Source organism: Neospora caninum, chromosome X (genome assembly GCF_000208865.1).
Source record: "Neospora caninum Liverpool complete genome, chromosome X".
NCBI classification, from domain to species: Eukaryota; Apicomplexa; class Conoidasida; order Eucoccidiorida; family Sarcocystidae; genus Neospora; species Neospora caninum.
Window position 1 is genome coordinate 5,511,477 of NC_018396.1, and position 18,178 is coordinate 5,529,654.

General features: G+C 55.5%; 2 protein-coding genes across 2 annotated transcripts; both read right to left on the minus strand.

Moving 5' to 3' along the window:
- Window positions 1–1,042: 1,042 nt before the first annotated feature.
- On the minus strand, window positions 1,043–8,200 carry NCLIV_051250 (conserved hypothetical protein; the record flags this gene model as incomplete). Its single annotated transcript, XM_003884679.1, has 5 exons — window positions 1,043–1,918; window positions 2,559–4,529; window positions 4,817–4,972; window positions 5,570–5,650; window positions 6,263–8,200. 5 exons carry the CDS (start codon window positions 8,198–8,200, stop codon window positions 1,043–1,045), a joined length of 5,022 nt encoding a protein of 1,673 aa, XP_003884728.1.
- Window positions 8,201–13,748: 5,548 nt separating this feature from the next.
- NCLIV_051260 (conserved hypothetical protein) lies at window positions 13,749–17,396 on the minus strand (the record flags this gene model as incomplete). The annotated part of the gene is made up of 1 exon (XM_003884680.1): window positions 13,749–17,396. One exon carries the CDS (start codon window positions 17,394–17,396, stop codon window positions 13,749–13,751), a length of 3,648 nt encoding a protein of 1,215 aa, XP_003884729.1.
- Window positions 17,397–18,178: the final 782 nt, after the last annotated feature.

The following is an 18,178-nucleotide window of genomic DNA, read 5'->3' on the forward strand; positions in this document are numbered from 1 at the left end:
CTGGCTCAGACAATATGGTAATTCGGCACTCATACCAGAGCACCGGGGCTGCAGCGTATTGAGCCTCGCCTCTCTGGGGACGCCTTCGCCTGGACAGCTGACGTCGTACATGTGTCTGGATGTGCAAGCAGAGACCAGTTTTTGACACAGGCACCGATCTGCGGGTTCGCGGGTTCTTTGCCCCAGTTCAAGCAAAAAACGCGTCAGGCGCTGCAGTTGCGAAACGGTAAACACGGTGTGGAGATGGGTTGCCGAGAACTCGACACAAAAGACGCGACATGCACTGGCGATATTCTTTCTGCGCATCAGCAGTGTATCTCGGATACAAAGCCCAACAGAAGCGAAAAGCGAAGAAACGAAAAAAACGTCACGCGAAAGAAAAAGAGCAAATATGGAACAACCTGTCTTAGCGTGCCGCCAGTGCGCTGAACCTTCTGGGTGTATTCACAAAAATTTGGGTGTATGCCTTTATTGACTGCGAGCGACCAAGATTACATCAAGATCTGAAGAATTTTAACGTGACCATAAAAACATCCAACCGGCAAAAGAACCTGAAGGTTTGTGCGCTTTCCGCGTCATTCCGCGTCATCTTTCGTCCACTCTTTCCGTGCGCGTCGAGCAGAAGGCCCGTTGACCTCAGAGCCACGCCTCGGCATCAACTTCGCGTTTCCGTCCTCTCCAATAGGTAACAGACTCATCACGCCAAAAAGACCATTCCGAACACTTGTTCTCCGAGCCTGTAGGCGCCTTTCACACGCGGATTCGTGAACGTCCATTTCCTCGGCCCTGTTCTCCGTGTTACGGACACGGCATCATCGACGGGCGTTTTTGTCGGGTTTCCTCTGTCTGCTTTCGTCTCTTCTTGTTTACCGCAGTCTGTTTTGCTTCTTCGTCGTCCCCTCACTTCCTGTCGTCGTACGCGTTGCGTCTCCCGTCCTGCCCAGACTCTGCCCATCTGAAACGTACTAGCCTCTCTCGTCAAGCGCTCTCTGCATACCTAAACTTGTTCGGCCGAGCTGTGCGTGCCAACGTATCTGCTGTGTCACTGCGGGTTTCTCTGCGCTCCGGTTCCACTGCTGCTGCCAGTTCCACCGATCTCCCCTGACGGCGCTCCATTTCCAGCAGAGCTGGACTGCGCTGCGGTTCCGCCCGCGACTGTGGAGCTCGAGTACGATGAGACCCCGACCACGTGTTGAGCGGCAGCAAGCTCTGCATGCAGGCGAATTAGGAATGCCTCGAGCTTCTCGAAACTCCACCTGTCGCTCGGAAGGAAGGCCAACGTGTGTCTGAGCATGGTTTTCAGGTACCCCCGCCAGGGTTCGGTGGCGAAGACACCCTGGGCAGGAAGCAGAACATCGGGGTGCAAGTTTTTCCCTCCTAGAAGAACGTTTGGGCTGTCTGTACACCCCCACTCACAAAGCGCGTCTAGGGCAGCAACTTCGTCTCGACTCACAACCTGCAAGAGATTGGGGCCTCCAAACAGCTGGCCGATGACGAGCCCTGTACTGAACACGACGCTGCTTTCACTCAGCAGAACTTCCCAGTAGCTGCTAGCTGCTTTAGACGCCCCTCCTCCACACGACCCATGGCCGCCTGCATCACCCTTTCCGGCCCCCTCAGGGGTTCCACAGTCTTTCTTTCCTTTCGTTCCGCGCGCCTCCTCCTCTTTCCCCGCTCCAGAGTCTTTCCCGCCCCCATTTTCGGAAGCAGAGCCCGCAGGTGGAGAAGTCGCAGAGATTTTCTTGAGGTACCCGTTTCGGATCCACGACTGCCACCGACAGTCGAGGCGCTGCTTTTTCGCCACCAGCATCTCCTCGGGTGTGATTTTCTGGCCGTACCAAACTTTGCGGAATGCCGAGCTCTTGCTCCCAGCCGCCAGCAGGAACACCAGGATTGCACACTCGGGCGAACAGTAACCCTGCAGAGAGCAAAAAAAACAGGGGAGAGAAACGGTAAATAGAGAGGAGGGTTCTACAGGCTGTATAATATATATGTGAACATGCGAGTCTGGCTTTCCTTACACCGGCTATTCCGGTGTTCGAGTGTTCTCCATTCTCGTCTGACCCTTGTGGTGATTCAGTCGTGACTCAGTCCACAACTACTCCGAAGACGAGAATAGCTGTAATGCTCGCTATTTTTGGTCTTCTTCTATCACTCTAGGTTCGCCTTTCTTTTATGCGGTGGCCCAATGCATCAGGAATGATAAACGGTCGGCCGAGGGGCACGGAACGTTGCGCTAGTCACATAGAGTTGAGCGTAGGAGTCAGGAGCCATGCCTTCAACATAGACGCTCTGGTTTGTTTCTCCAAGTTTCCCGCGGCCGCCATGCAGACCCGCCGCCTTTGTCTCCCTCCGGTTTTTTGCAACTTCGCACTCAACTCCTGGGGGGGGGTGAATTTTTCTTTGCAGAGAAAGTTCTTTTCAGTGAGATGCTATTGCCTTTCTGACGCAGAGAATTCCTTCCCAGCTTTTCTTCTGTTATTCGTGGATTTCGTTTTCCCGTCAACGTCGTCCCGGTGTACCCTTTGGGGATTTGCTTCAGCAACCGTTCTGCCTACCTTCGTGCAGATGATGTACGAGGGTGACACTCCGGGCTGGTGACGCGTAGGGAACGAGAAGTTTGGACCTGGAAGAGCATCTCCGAGATCGATGATGACGCACCGGAGACAGTGTAGTTGTTGTGTGGACACGCTCCTAGTGAGTTCGACAAGGACATTCCCCGGCTTCGTATCCCAGTTTATGATGGGTTTTTCAAGAGCAGAGGGCGACGCGAGTAGTGCCTGAGCCCGTACAAGCTTGATTGCAATCTCGACAGCGAGAAGCGCTGCACTCTTCTTTGTAGGCACGCGCATTTGTTGTAGAATCTGTGTTAGAGAGCGACCCTCAATTCTCTCCATACTCACTCCCAGAACCCGCGTTCCGTCTTTCTTGATGCCTCTGCTTGTCCACAGATATCGTGGGATGGGCAGCAGAGGAAGCTGGACGCCTGGAGAAGCGGTCGAAGACCCCCCTGAACTGCGACTGCTCCCTCCCTTCTGGGGTGCAAGGGTGCCTTGGTTAGAGAGCATGCGGTCCAGCTGCTGTACGTACACCTCCGGATGGTGAAGAGGCTGGGGCTGTTGCTGAAGTTGGAGAAGCAAAAGGCGTTGCTGCGCTGTCAGCCGCGAACTGTTCGGTCCTTGCGCGGCAGCGGCTGCCCGGGATCTCCACAGTTGGAGGCACAGACTTCTCAGCTGTTTTCCCTCCTGCAGTACAGAGTGCGTCTTGTACTTCAGTTTTGACGCATCGCAGCCATCGATCTCGAGAAGTTTGATCGCAAAACGCTTTCCAATGCCTACAATAGATGTATGCAGATTCGCAAGAGCTAATCCGTCATCAACAATTGCAGCCTCTTCCTCTTCCGCCGCCGTGCTCGTTGAATTGCATGGCTTCTTTCCATTCGTTTCGCCTTTCTGCGCCTGAGAAGATCCAGAACTTCCCGCAGGGTTCTCTTTGACTTGAGCGGCTGCTACGGCAGCGGCTGCTTGTTCTTGTTGCGCAACCACACCGATGGCCTCCCCTTCCCAAACATCGAACTGGCAATGGCATTTTGCGCTCAATTTCCGGTGTAGCCGCACGAGCAGCCCCCCGAACTGGATGTCATATTCTTCTTTTTCACAGTCGCCAGCTCCTCCACTTGTCACCTTCGAGCCACGCTGAAGCTGGATCTCGTCTGAGGAACGCTGAGAGACCGTTTGAATGATGCCGGGGAGAACGCCTGGCTGAGGCGCTTGCACGGGTGGCGCACTTATGTCCTGAAGACCAGCCGAGAGGTGAGAAGATAGTTTTGTGAGAGAGAATGCAGTTCCGCCGCCGGCTCTGCCATCACGGCTGCATGCGTAGCCTCCCTGTGGAGGAGACGGGCGCACATAAGAGTTGACCTGGCTATTACTCCTATGACTACGCCGGAAAGGGAGCGTTTTGCTTCCGCTAATCTTCTCGGACTGGGAAGCTGGAGATCCTGGCTTCCCTTCTTCGACATCCACCCCTCCAGTAAGCCCTGACGTTATGCTGAGGCCGCCTCCCGGCTGCCGAATGAGGCCAGCTTTTTTTCCCCCGAAAGAGCTAGGCTTGCTGCCGTCTCCTTGCTCTAGCAGAGAAGAGTCTCCTGAATGGGGAAAGTTCAACAAAACAGGCAATCCTGGGGTTTTCTCGTCTGCCAGGATACAGTCTTTGGACGAGGAAGAAGAGCCGAGGAGGGAACCTGCGGCTGCTGCTGCCCGGGCAGCAGCAGCCGCCTTCTTGTTCTGCTCATCTCCAGCGGCTAAGGCTGCCTCGTACTCAGCAATAGCTGTCGCTTGGTATTCGTGGAGATCCGAATTCGAGGGGGCCGTGTGGTATCTTCGTTGGCCTCTACGAGTCTCGACTGACAGAGAGGCGCTTGGATTTCTGCCACCATCAGAAACATGGTTTTCTTCTTTTTCTGGTTGACTGCCCTCTTTTTGAATGTCCCATTCTTCGTCGTTTTTGTCTCGAGAAAGCACAGAGCGCTGTGTGGAAGCAAGACCACCGGAGACACGTGCGTCATCCTTCCCACTCCAAACACCTGCACGCGTAGAGTGTACTGACACCTGAGAGGTGCGGACACACGACGAAAGCGGTGGTGACTTGTCTTCTTCTGAGTTATTTCCCCAGTTAGACTCTGTGGCAGCTCGAGTCTTCCCCGAGGAGAGCGAAGCTGGATGAAGAGACACACTTTCAATCACTTTCTGCGATCCCGTCTGTGAGACAGCTAGTGGTTCGCAGGACCCAGACATAGGTCCCGCTCCCGTGTTACCAATATCATGTGGAAGATGGTCATCTGCTGAGGTTGCTGGACCTTGGGTCGGACACGACGGGGGAAGAACAGCTTGACGAGGAGTGCCCGAATCTGGGAGGGTGGTGCCTTTGCTGTCGTGGTGGTGAGAATGACGTCGAGGACGGAGGACACGAGCTAAGGAGGAAAACCCGACATAGGTAGACGTGAAAGAGGATGCTCCTCCCCCAACAGTTCTACTCTTTTTTCCAGCTGCCACACAGCCAATACCACTACTCGAAAGAACGACGCCAGCTCCATCTTTGCTTCCAGGCTGTGTATATACGCTCCCTGAAGAGGAAGTACGGGACGAATTCCCGGATTTTGAAGGACTTGGGTCAGGGCCTGAAAAATCGCCCGACGCTCCACTTCTTGCATTTCCACCATGACTCGCTGTGCCGCCACTCTTGAAAGAGGCCGTGGTGCTTCCGCTGCTCGAGGCGCTCGAGTTTCCACTGCCTCTGGCCAGCGACTTAAGCAGAGACGAAGGTGTCCACAAACTCGCTTTCTTGTTTCCCGCGCAATTTCCTTCCTGGGCTCCTCCCCCGGAAGGCGAACGGGACGCCGCAACCCCCGGCGACGACAGCGAGGGAGGCACCATAGCCGTCGCTGCTGTGCCCGATAAGAGGAAAGGGCGTCCGCTCCTTTCCGTCGGATGGCCAGCGCGAAGGGTAGCTGAGAGAACTGGGGCTCTTCCGGCCCGAGACACCCCTCCACCCAGCATATAGCACGTACTACTGTGAGGGCGTGCAGGCAAGGATGAGTGGTGAGCGATCCGCCCGTTCGTCGGGCTCGAAGGCGTGTGCGGCGGCGACGCTGCAGGACAAAGAAGAGAGCGCAACGAAGTGCGGTACGGGGGCGGTAATAGCGGCACGTCGTCAGCAAGGGACCGGGAGCTCTCCTTTGGTCATTCACACGACAAAATACAAATTGAGCGGCAAATAATGCGGAGAGGGTGCGCTACTGGCGACTCTCTGAGGGTGTGCCTCAGCACCCTGCCCTCCCGTTTTCTCCCGCCTCCCTGCAAATAGTTTAGGGAGCTCCTTCTGGCTTTGATGGAAAGAAACACACTAACTTACAGCTTCTCTTCACACGGCTCATGATGAAGAGCCGACTATCCGGGTCCTCATCTTCTCTCGCTGCTTCATCTTCTTCTCGACTGGTGGATTCTTCCACGAAGGCTTCGCCTTCCGCTGAGGCGTCGACCTCTTCGTCTTCATCGTCTTCTCCATGTAGCAGGCGCGTGTCGAAGAGTGCCGGATCCCTTCCAGAAGCGCTTCTTCTCACGCCTTCGCAACGTCTCTCTATCTTCGTTTCTTCTTTTTCGTGCCCGCCGGCGGCAGTTTGCGGACAACAGCTGCAGCTGCCTAGAGGGCGACACGCGCACCAACTATTCCTCCTTCCAAAAACTTCCCCAGCCCGTCCTACTTTTTGGTGACGCTGAAGAAGAGTTTGGTGCAGAAGAATCTGTTGTTGCTGTTGGGCTTTCAAGGATTTGCATGCGCTCGACGGTGCCCCAACAAGACTGCGCCAGTCTTCGTAGCCATATATATGACTGCACTGCGCGGGCGAGTACGCGTCACCAACCAGGTGAAAGCCTTTTGCGTTTCGTGGAAAAGTGTTCTGCATCTCGCTTTCGGACCGGAAGTCTCCTTGAACGTTTCTCCCATCACCTTCAGCGTCCACTCTCTTCTCAAGTCCCCAAAACAGACAAGGCGCGAAACGCTCGGACCCTCTCCTGCCGCCGTTCGTAGCCGCGGTCAAAGCGGCTGCGTAGCTCACACCACTACTGCGTCGGGAACCACTTCTGCTCGGACGCCGAAAAGCTTCGGACGAAGGCAGTGCCCCAGCGGTGTGTAAACGGTAGGACATCCCCTTCGAACCCCCTGCGTCCTCATCGTCCGGACTCCCTCCAGCTCCTTCCTCGTAAGACGCAGCAGCCGCTGCCGCTGCTGCTGCGGCTGCCGCTTTAGGGGCGCACCAGTAACTGACGGAAGGGTGGGAACTGTGGAAGTAGCAGGACATGTTTGTGTGGGCGTCGGGAAGGAAAGCGAAGTCTCCCTTGCTGAAGGCGTCGCTGGGCGGTACGAGGCTACTGCCAGCGGCAAATCCGCCACTGGTTGCATCGAAGGACATGGTCAGTTGTCCACTGGCGAAGTCGAGCAACGCGCCTCCGTCCCCGCCAAAGTGCGGCCCAGTCATGCCGAGCCCAGCCCCTGGGAAGATTCTTCGGGGACCTTCGTCGTCACACCACTCATCCGCGACACTGAAGCGTACGCGCCGTAGGGGATCTCCAGAGGTCACATCATCTATGGTTCCTGCAGCTTCTTGCAGCAGTTTCTGATGCACTGCGCTACACGTTTTGCTACGGCCTCTCCTGCGATTCGCATTCTGAGCAATGCTCTGACAGCTGAAAGGTCCCTCGCCGTCTTTCGATTCACCGGTCGATCCCATGCTGCCTTCACCTGTTCCCGTGTGCACCACCGCGGCCACTGCAGCTGCTGGCGACGTGAATACGCAACCGGAACCCTCGTCTGCGGTCATCATGTTGCTGCTGCTACTGTTTCCACTGTAGTAGCTGGTTGTTGCGGTTGTTCCTCCGCCGCCTCCTGTTGAGTTACCCACCGACGAGGGGGCGGCAGTGTTAGGAGCAGGTGCGTCCCCCGGAAGACGAAAGAGGGGAAGTGTGTGAAGTCGGTTGCCATCCTTGTCCGGCGCAGCCCCAGAACTGGGGTGTTTAAGGTAATGCACGAAAGAGCCAGTGGGTTCTATCCACTGCTCTCCCCCTTCATGACGCGGTCGCCAACTCTTCGGGCCAGCATTCGCACCGGAAAGGTCGCCAGTCAGAGAGTTCATGTCCGGAAAAACACCTCGAACGTCGGATACGTACCGCTGGCCTGGAGACGATCCTTCCGGCTCAGGCGGGCGCCCTGGGGTGGGAAACGGTTGCCGATGGAACGCGGCAGCAGCCTGACGAGAGAGACAACACGAACGAAGAGTGGCTGCAGCCGAGCCGGTAGTTTCGTCGGGCATAGCCTCACTGTTGCTGCCGTTGCCTTTGCTGCTCGGCCGTCGGACTGGTTTGCGAATGTAACTATCACTGTGGCGTCGCGGATGAGCATACGAAGAACTCGCTTCGCGGTTAGCAAAGACGTCGACTGGTGGCGGATCCTCACTTCCAGTTGCCCGACGACTGGAATGAAGCGCCGGAGAAGGAGGCGACAGCGGCGCTAACTTTACAAGGAGTGGACGGGACGGCAACTGAGGCAGAGGGGAAGAAGGCGGCGTGAGGTTAGACAGGGGGGGAGAGCGAGAAACGTTTGGGTTTAGAGGGGTCGAGAGGACAGAGGAAGGCGAGTCAGACATTTTTGCAATACTCCTTTTCTCTAAACATGCGAACTGCGCTGGTCCACGTCAGAACCGGCTGGGCACTGGAGCCTTTGATGACTCGTTTTAGAAGATCGAACAAATGTCCGAGATCGTTCACATAGTCAGTATACTTCCACTCTATGCAACTGCATGTCGACGTGGGTAGTAAGTGGTCAATTTCTTCAACGCAAACCTGCTTGGGTGCAAAACAGATCCTCCGTTGTATTCAAGCTCGACACGGTTCGGGCTCCACGAGCGTATATGCCTTGATTCACAACGGGAAATTTTACCGTTCACAGGGAGAAAGGCGTGATTCATCAAGTGATGGAACGTGTTACTGGGATCTGCATATACTTCTGGGGATCCGAGCCGTTTTTGGAACCAACTCGCAGAGAAATATTTTTGTTGACACGGGTGTGTTGCACACAAGGATACTCCACAGTCCCCAGTTTTCCCTCCAGGCGCGACTTTTTCAACTCCCCCAAAAATTCACAAAAAAACGGAAACCTTTCTTCGGCATTTCAGCGCACCCATATATTCCAACTGTTGGGTCGCACGATAAACGAAGGCTGAACGCGTGATTTGTGAAGGCTTGATTACCGCAACGGTCATTATAGCAGGAAGAGAATTGTGGACATTCACTTGCGGAACAAAACTTATCACACCTGCTGCTACTTGATTCCCGCCGATCACTACTTTCGGGCGATAACACTTGAACTCGAAAAAAAAAACAGAAAAGAACTGGCGACAAAGATGTAACAGTCCCAACCCACAGCGTTAGGTTGTCATGTTCTGTTGCGTCAAACCGTGCCGTAGAGAACAGAAAATCACATTGACGTCTTTCGTTACTGTTGGCGTGGAGTTGCAGTCTAACAGGGTTCATCACCTTCTAAAATAGGAATCATGGATGAGAAAAAAAGGCAAATCAAGCAGTCACATGAGCACTTGGAACTTGGGTACATGTACAGGTGCGTCCAATGAACTGATGGATCAGACACCCGGGTCGAGAGATTAAAAAGGAAAACTATAACGTATGCTATTCCCTATGTGGCTCTTCCGCTTCTGCGATTACCTCCTGACTCATGTCCAGGTGGACGAGGACTTTTCAGGAGCACACCGACTTTCGATTCACGTGTGCCAGCAAAAGGATATTGTGCCTCTGACTACTGAAACTTCCACTCGTGTTCTGAGCTTCTACCGGCACACGGTTGTGCTTATCATCTCTGCATGATTGCTTCCCATAGCTCTCACTGCCATGGGGGGCACTCAAACGCAGAAGGGGTAAAGCGCTGAGCACGAGCAAAAAGCTCGTTTAATCTGGAAAACATGAAAGATAGGCAACAATCGAAACCATGTTTCACAAGGAAGATGAAAAAAAGCACTTAACACTGTTCACTTCACGGACATCAGAAAAAGGAGCAACCACTTCGAAGAACGCACACAAATACGTGTAGCGCAGTAGTCTGATCTGTTCAACCGCTAGGAAAAAAACTGAGGCTTTTGGACGGACAGGATAAGCAGAGTGGGGGAGCGTGGGAGCACACTCCGGTTGAGTCTCATATGTCTTGCTTTTTGTCGTAGATGGGAAGAAGATTTATTCTTTTTGATCCCTCTGCCGCATAAAGTTAGGAAATACCTTCCTGTGTGCACATCTTCTGCCTTCACACCCTTCTTCCCCGCATGTTACTGGAAAAAGAAAAAATCGAGAGAATCTCCTCGATCTTTCTGTGCCAGCAGAACTTTGAGGAGTGAGACATTAACGGTGTTCCATACAGTGTCGAGTAACGCCGAGGAAGAGCGATACCCACAGTGGTATAGGCAGATTCGTCAAGGGTTCTCTCGTGGGATCAGCATTTCTTCCGAAGGCAGCAGCAGTTTCTTTTCCGAGAACATCCGTTGATGACGGTGTGGTGAAAAGAGAACGAAAACGTATAAGCAACTACAAAGAACCTGTGTCTCGCCCATTGGGAATACCGTTCCTTGAGATACGGACAAACGAAATCAGAAAAATGTTCTCTCCGAGGTTCTTTTTCCGCCACTAAACAATGCGCCAGCACGTTTAGATTCCGCACTCTTCCGGGCCGTGGCCTCACTTCCGAGGTCCCATTCTGGCGGACCCCCGTTACCACTGTGCTTTTTCCTCCTTGTAATTAGTCACACGCACGCGAAAGTCACTTCACTTTGGAAGTGAGCTACAGCTCGGAGTTCCTTGTGCACTGGAAAGAATCACGACGAGAGAACACCACAGGAGAATTGCGAGGTTTTCCCGCTTCGTTGAAACACACCGGGCCACCGCGGAAGGTCTGTACGAGTTGCGGGTCTCTGCTTGATGACCGCACCTAAACCATGAGGGAAACAGCCCCAACACTGTATGGGGCCTTCGGTGTTCTGGCTTTTTGCTGCATGAGGGGCTGCTTCTGGTTCTCTTTTCCCACAGAAGGATCGCGTGATGCGACGAAGCTTGTCATGTTTTGATCTGTTTGTCTGGAGCTTCTTCCCCAGCGACGGCAAGCGAGAAAACGTTTTTCAAGGACAGAAGATTGTATTGGTGTATCTAGTGTAGTCATGGCTTCACGTACGGGCTGAAGAGCAGGCATAGTAGCGTATGACTGTGGGCATATAAGCGTTGAATGGACAGGGGCACTACCGACCGTTGCAGGCGTCGATTACCTCTAGCTGACAGTTTGCAACCTTACCGTCTGCAGAGATGGACTGCTCACACAAGCAGCGCCTCCAGTTGTTCATAGTCAGAGGTGGAGGGCAGTGATACCCGAACAAATTAGCTTCGGGGCATGTATGAGAAAAGTCAACTGCACCGGCTGATCAGACGCTTGTTCTTACAGTCCAAGGATATGCATTGACTTTTAGAGGGAAGTACAAGGTATATCCGTTTCGCTTCTCGACGATGGCTGGCGTGACCTCAAGGGGGGCGATGTACCCAGCTGTGGCACCGGAGGGTTTGCCAGTTCAACTGTGAATCTCCTTTTTGCTGCAAGAGTTTTCCAGATTCTGCGAAGCCACTGGAAAGCAGTGAAGAGTACACAGGCGGCATTCTCCTCATCGGTGAACTGAAGCCGTGCAAATAATGTATCTTGCCAGTATGGCTCCTTTCCTCGCCAGGAACCGATCTATAGGTAGCCGGTCCAATTTGGGGAATACTGTAGAAATAATGGTTCCCGGCTTAATACGGAGGCCAAATGAAGTACCACGCCACTCATACGTGACTGCTGCCAGTCTTTTCCATTGTGGTTTTTGAAGTGCCTCGAGCCCCCGCGTACCTGTGGAGATGTGACTGCAAGTGGGAGGATCCTTGAGCTCCCTCGCGTGGAAACCCCAACGCCTGTCTGTATTCACCTCATTATCACAGCGGACAGATTGGGCAACGCGGGCGAGTGACGTTGACAGGACACAAGCTATATCTCTGGGGCTCCAGAAAGAATCCCTGACATGAAATTATACTTGGTGAGTCAATGCACACTCTCAGTTTATGACCTTGCTCAGAGCACTGAGGGGCACGAGCAATTTCTGGCAACCGTCACAATGTATCTGTGGTTTCCTACCGCGGGACTTGCATCCACGAAGCGAGTTGAGTAAGATTGATGACGTTCAGCATCCCTCTGACAATGATCCAAAGCGATGTCAGCATAGTGGAATATTTGATTCGGTGTTAGTTGCAACTGTTTCTCAAGGACATGTTACGCTCCACCAGAACAGAAGCTGGTCGCCCCCAGTAAAACCCGCCCACTACATGATGCGTACCAGGAACTTTCCCACAGTGAAGTGCGTTCGCTGCGCCAGTTCCGGTAATGTCTCTTGCAAGTGGGGGGATAGAACGTTTCGATGTGAAAAGATGCAGCAGCAGCAGCAAGGGAGCTAACCCACATCGCTCTCAAATCGCTCTGAACGAGGACTTTGCCTTGATTTAGTGTTTCGGAATACTGTCGGTGGTTGGCGAAAGCCGCGGACATTTCGAGCTCTTTCGCCACGTCACCAGGGTGAATGGGGCCGATTGAGCGCACTTGGCAGTGCTTTTGTCAGTTAGCACACGAGGAGCATCGAAGGCTGTAAACCGGGGAGACCGATAGTCCGTCTCCGTCACCTTTCGCACTTTACAGTTTCAGAAAAGTCTGACATCAGACAGTGCACTTCTTTGCTGGAGAATACACGCCGTTGGACACAGAATGCGTTTCGCTATATTACAGCTCTTCTGAAGAATCGTTTTGCGCTACCACGTTATTTGGTGTCTGTGACTAACGGTCTCGTGAGAAGGAAAAAATTGTCCGAGAGCAGCAGCTGTCAGGGTAGGCCACGGTGCTTTGTTAATATTCGTCTTCCCTTATTAGTCTAGGTTTATTATCTGAGATTTGAGTTTGAAACACCCGAATGTGTGCACGGCAAGCGGACCCGCCGCTCCCGCTCCACTCGAAACAACGCATGAAAGAAGATGAGATGTGCTGAAAGAGCCATCGGGAAAGACTTTTTCAAGAGTTCTCGACATAAGACATTTCTTCGCAGAGCTGGCTTCTCTCTGAAATCCCCTACAAATAAAATGTCTCCAAACACCCTCTTTCACCCTGGTGTTAACGCTAGCAGTTTGGTTTCGACCTTGCTATTTGCTCTGTACGGAGGTGAACCCGCTTCTGCCTGTGCTTCCTACAAAAAATCAGAAATGCGTCCCACGATATCATCTCTATAAGCCGCAGCGAACCCCTTATGCGCGCTTTTTTCTACACATACGTACATAGGGGAATTGAACTGACTGCTGCCCAAGGGAAAACGTCAGCTGTCAAACAAAAAAAGCAATAATTACGGTTCTTGTAGTCTTGAGAAAAACAGGACCAACAAGTAGACAGCCACCGTATCAGTGGGCGCTGCAGCGTTTTTGTCAAGGTAACATTTCGAGATTTCTTTCTGCTTGCCTCTCCGTAAGCGAGCTCAAAAACCATACAAAACCCGAAGCTGCGGACAACGTAAAACGCACTCCGCCTGCACTATTCACCAGGCTATGTCCCCGCACGATGAATTCGCTTCGTTCGCTAGCCACACCATCTCGACACACCTCACTGCCTTCACTTGTGTTCCCGTCGTGTGCTGTCTCCACTTAGTCTAACGATCTCTGAAGCGGTCCCTTGTTCACGCGAAAAACGCTCAATTTGACCTTTCCCCCCGATTCTCCTTTCCCCTGTTCCGGAGAAAGAGCTTTCCTTGTCCTTTGCTGACACCGGGACCATCTTGAATCTCCTGGTCCCACAGTACCAGCACATAATAGCAGAACACTAGTCCTTCTCGCTTACACTCCCCCGCCCACCCCTGGCCGACTTACCAACCGAAGATACTGCCTGCTGGACCCTCCTCCCCATCTGTTCTTTTCCTGCTTTGTTGAACCGCGGCTGTCTGTTGACACTTTCAACCAAAAAGCCGCTCCTTCTGTCACTCGAGAGAAAGGAGGAGTGCCGTAGGACGATGTTTCACGAGACAAGAAACGGAAGAGAAAAGCGGGCCGGTTTTTGCCGCTGCTTTTGATCACACATCCCCGTCGCCTGTCTTATCCAAACACAGAGTGAAGAATTGTCTTGGACAGGTGCCGGTGTTGCTTCCACGCCAGATAGCGGTTCGTTTGTTTCCACAGATAATAGAAGTCGACAATCTCGCACGTTGTTTTGGTCTGAATGAGCCTCTGAAGAGCGCTGAAATCTTTGCCGTATTTACAGATACCCGCCTCGAAAAGCGCCACTTCTTTCGGTCCCCAGAGATCAATTACATTGTCCTTCCTTAACGGCGACGTGAGGAGCTCTAACGGCGTTAACTTTACCGCTCCGAGCCGTGGCGCTGCAGCCGCTCCCCCCCCTCCGCCTCGGCTTCCTTTCCCTCCGCCAGTTGCATTCTTTGCTGCATGCGAAGACCCGCCATCACCTTTCCGTCCCCCTCCACCCGTGGTTCCTGTTGCACTCGAAGCACCAGAATCCCTGCTGTCTCCCCGCCCGGAGTCTCCGCCAGTTCCGCCCCCGCCTCCCATCCCATGGGTTCCTCCGAAGACACCTGCGGCTGTACTCCGCCCAACATTGTTGCTGACAATGAGGGCGTAGATGACGCTGTCTGTGGTTGACAGGCCTCCCTCTGGGTTCACACGCCCCTCTCGGACTACCCCAACATTGCCGGAATCAGCTGAGTTGTTCGAGGTCGACCCTCTTGAAGACAAAGAGCCCGCCCCGCTCGCTCCGCCACTTGCCCCTAAAGCGCCTCCTCCATCGGAGTAGATCCCGTAGATGCCACTACTGCTCCCACCCGACGTACCCCCACTTCCAAACTTCCCGCAGTCCGTCGAACCTTTGCCTGTCCCTGAACTTCCAGAGCCGGCCCAGGGAGGAGGAGACATGGGGGCGGGGGCCTCGACGAGACCCGCCGAGGCGTCTCCGCCTCCCCTGACAGCCTCGATTCGTCGACTTCGCTTAGTCGAATTCACAGCCGCGACGAGCTCTTGCTGAACGGTTTGCTGGTGCAGGCTCTGCCACCTTGGCGCCGCCGCGCCGAAATACCATTCCTCGATCATCTGAAGCCACGCCTCGACTTTCCGTATCCGTCTTTGGCAGATGTCGTAGCGCGCGCGAATCTCGAGGTTGTTATACGCACTTGCAGAGATACGTCGCGGCAGAATGAGGACGCCGTCTGGAGGAACTGCTTGACTGGACGACGCGCTCGGGTCTCCGACCGCTGGTCCTTCGGGCCCCGCACCCCCCGCGAAAGTCCCCGCTCCATGCGCCGCCAGAGACGGCTCTTCGGGCCCGAGCCCCGAACCCCCCAAGAGAACCGTGGAAGAGCCGACGCCAGATCCGCAGCAGCAACACCGGACCTTGTTGTTCACGTACGGAGAAGGCACCGGCAGGACGTGGTAAGCCCGTGCGGCCAGCGCCGCTCGTGTATCTCCTGGTCGCTGGCGAAGCCGAGCTGAGAAGCGCGCCGCTGCCCCAGGGTCTGAGATGGCCCCAAGCGACGCCGTCGGGTCGCCACTGCTCCACCCCGTCCCGCCGAGACTCGAGGACGCTGCCACGCCCCCCACGCCTGCACTGCCTTTCTCTGCACTCCCGCCAGCCACATGGCCCGAGACTTTCTTCGAGGACGCCTTCGCGTCCACACACACTTGACCGGGACTGGTCGGATCTGCTCCATCGCGTACGGCCGACCCGCCGCCTTTCTCGCCGCCGGGAGACGAGCCCTCACAGGTCTCACCGGCCGCCGCGCCAGCGGCAGCTGCCGCGCTTTGGGCTCGCCGCTTTCGAGTGCTCATGCCCGACCCCGAATAGACGGCAGTCGCGGCGCCTTCTCGAGTGGGACGCGACCCAGCAGAGAGAGACGAGACAGAAGGGGGCCCGGAAGGTCCACCGGCCACAGACGCGGCCGCCGGCGCCACGCCAGTGCTGACTCCGTCGGTGTGTGCGGCCGACGCATCACGGTTTGTCGTCGCCTGGGGCCTCCCGTCTTCTTGCTCCTTCTCCGCCGGGTTGGCTGCAGACGCCTCGGGGGGCCAGGCGAGGCGCTCACTCGCGGGTGCGCTCGTGTGCGAACACGCAGCCTCCGCTTTCGTGGCGCCGAGGTGAGCCGACGAAGGGGAAGTCGACGTTGCTGACGGGCTCTGCCGAGCGTTCCTGGATCCGTGTCGCCTCCGCTTGGCGTTCGGGAGCAGCCCGTCAGCGACTCCGTTGACGTGGTCGGCCACCTTCCCGCGCACGCCCTCTGCAGAGAGCGAGAGATTTTCAGCGAGGACAGGGCCTTTGGAGCCGTCGCCGTCGTCCCCATCACACACGGCTTTTTTGTGTGTGTCTGCCGCGGGCTCTCCTTTTGAGACGCCGTTTTCGCCTGCAGGGGAGTCGGCAGCCGGACTCCCCTCGAGCGATCCAGAAGACACGCCGTTGGCACGTTTCTCCTTGCCCGCCTCCACACTCCGGCCGCCCTTTGCCACGCCCGGCCGGCCAGGCTCCCCCGGCTTGTCTCCCGCCGCAATCGGACGCGCGACTTTCGGCTTCTCGCCATCGGGTGGGGCAGATGCGGAGCCCACGTAGGACTGACTCACGAGGTCGGCCTCGCCAGGACTGGACGGCTCCCGAGAGCTGCCGCCCGACGGGCTGAGAGTCGGCGGCGACGCTTCCGGTCGCCGGCAGGCGCGCCGCGCGCGAGCCTGATACCCCATGAGAGGAGAGGAACAGGCCGATGCAGCGGCAGAATGGAGCGAAGGCGACACGGGTCTCGTGTCCGAAGACAGACTGCAGCTCGCCTCATCCTCCTGCACTTCGTTTTCCATCTTCACCGCGACTCCGCCCTCTTGCTTCGCGGAGCCGGGGCCGTGTCTCGGCGAAGAGCGACCTGAGTTGGCTGCATGTACACTGGAACCGCCTGCGTCTCCGTGAGCCGGAGGACCGGGTGACGGCGATCGAAAGCGATTCGGTGTCATTGCTTTTTCAGAAACAGTCAAATCGGCCTGGGCATCCCGAGTCTTTCCTCCCTCGCTTACGCTACCTCCAGACATCTGGTTCGGAGTCGCGGCGGCGGATGGACTGTCCGACTGGAGTGTTTCGGGCGACGTAGTCCCATCTTTTCCCTCCATATCCATATTCCCACACGCGCCTTCTTGCTGGCGGCTTTCAGGCGTCTCTGTGGCCTCTGACAAGGCTGGATTTCCTCTTCCGCGTTTGGACCCGGCGGGAGAAGCCGACCCACTCTCTGCATCGGCTGAAACGTGCTGCGGAGAAACGGCGTCTTCGCAAAGAGACGAAGAAATTTCATCGAGCACCGCTTCTCCGGTCGCGCTTCCTCGGCGAGGTTTTCGCGTGTTTCTCCGTTCCTCGTCTTTCGGCTCCAGAGTTTCTCCGGAAGAATCGCTCTCGGCTTCTAAGGGCGTTTCTCCCAAGGTGCGTGGCAAAACCGACCTCCCATCGCCCTGTCTGTCTTTGTCGGGAGACGCCTCCGACAGCGGAGAAATTTGCACTGAGAAATGCCGACTTCGAGAATGCGCCGTGGAAATTCGAGAAGGCGACGTCTCGTGCAGAGAAGAGTCGAGAGAGGAAACAGCCGAAGACGCACCGGAGGCGGGAGTTGTCGCTGACCGCGGGGCGCTCGCCATCTTCTCGGGAGGGACCGTCCGTGTTTTGCTGCCCGTCGCAGTGGGAGTTTCCATGGGAATCTCCGTGCCGTGCGGCATAACTGAGAAAAAAAGCGGGGAAATTGGCCGCCTTCGCGCGTGAATCGTGAACGGAATTCGGAAACACGTGCACACGGTGCTGAGACAGCATCGGGCTGCAGCGGGAAAACCAACAAATCGGCAAGTGAACTTGGCGCCTGGCACTCCCAAAAGCGAAGGACTGGGCGGCGGAAGGGAAGGAGACGACGGAAGGGAAAAAGAGAGAGGAAAGGAGAGGATGTGGAAAAAAAGAGGCAAGGAAAACCGGACAAATCCTTGGCCACTTGTGCCGCGCCCTGCGCCACACAGGGGGAAACCGCCTCGTCCGGTGACGGCCTCGTCACATGGTCACACAGGCTAACTGCAAAAGCAAAGTCCTGAGAAAAAACCAGCTTCTTCAGCCCGTGCTCCAAAAGAGGGTTGTCGGACTCCGAAGACGCGGGAGAGTCGGCATTCCCCAGTTTTTTCTCTCCAACGACGGCCCCGGTTGTGGCCGTACTACTAGCCTGTCCGAAAGCGACAAGCGACTAGGCGGAAGGGCACGACGGTCACACTCTACTAATTACAGCGCTTTTCATCTTCCACAACACAAGGCCACGAGGTCGTCACAGGAGAAGGTGAGAAGCGGAAAGGCCTGTTTAAACATGCAAGAAAAAGTCTGAAAATTTTGCACGCTCCTTCGCAGCCGTGCTGCTCTGTGCTAGAAAAGAGAGAGTACGATGCCCCGGCGTGCGGTTCGGCGCCCCGTTCTCCCATTCTCGCGGAGGAAACAACAGGAGAGCTGTAGACGAATTCTTTCGCTA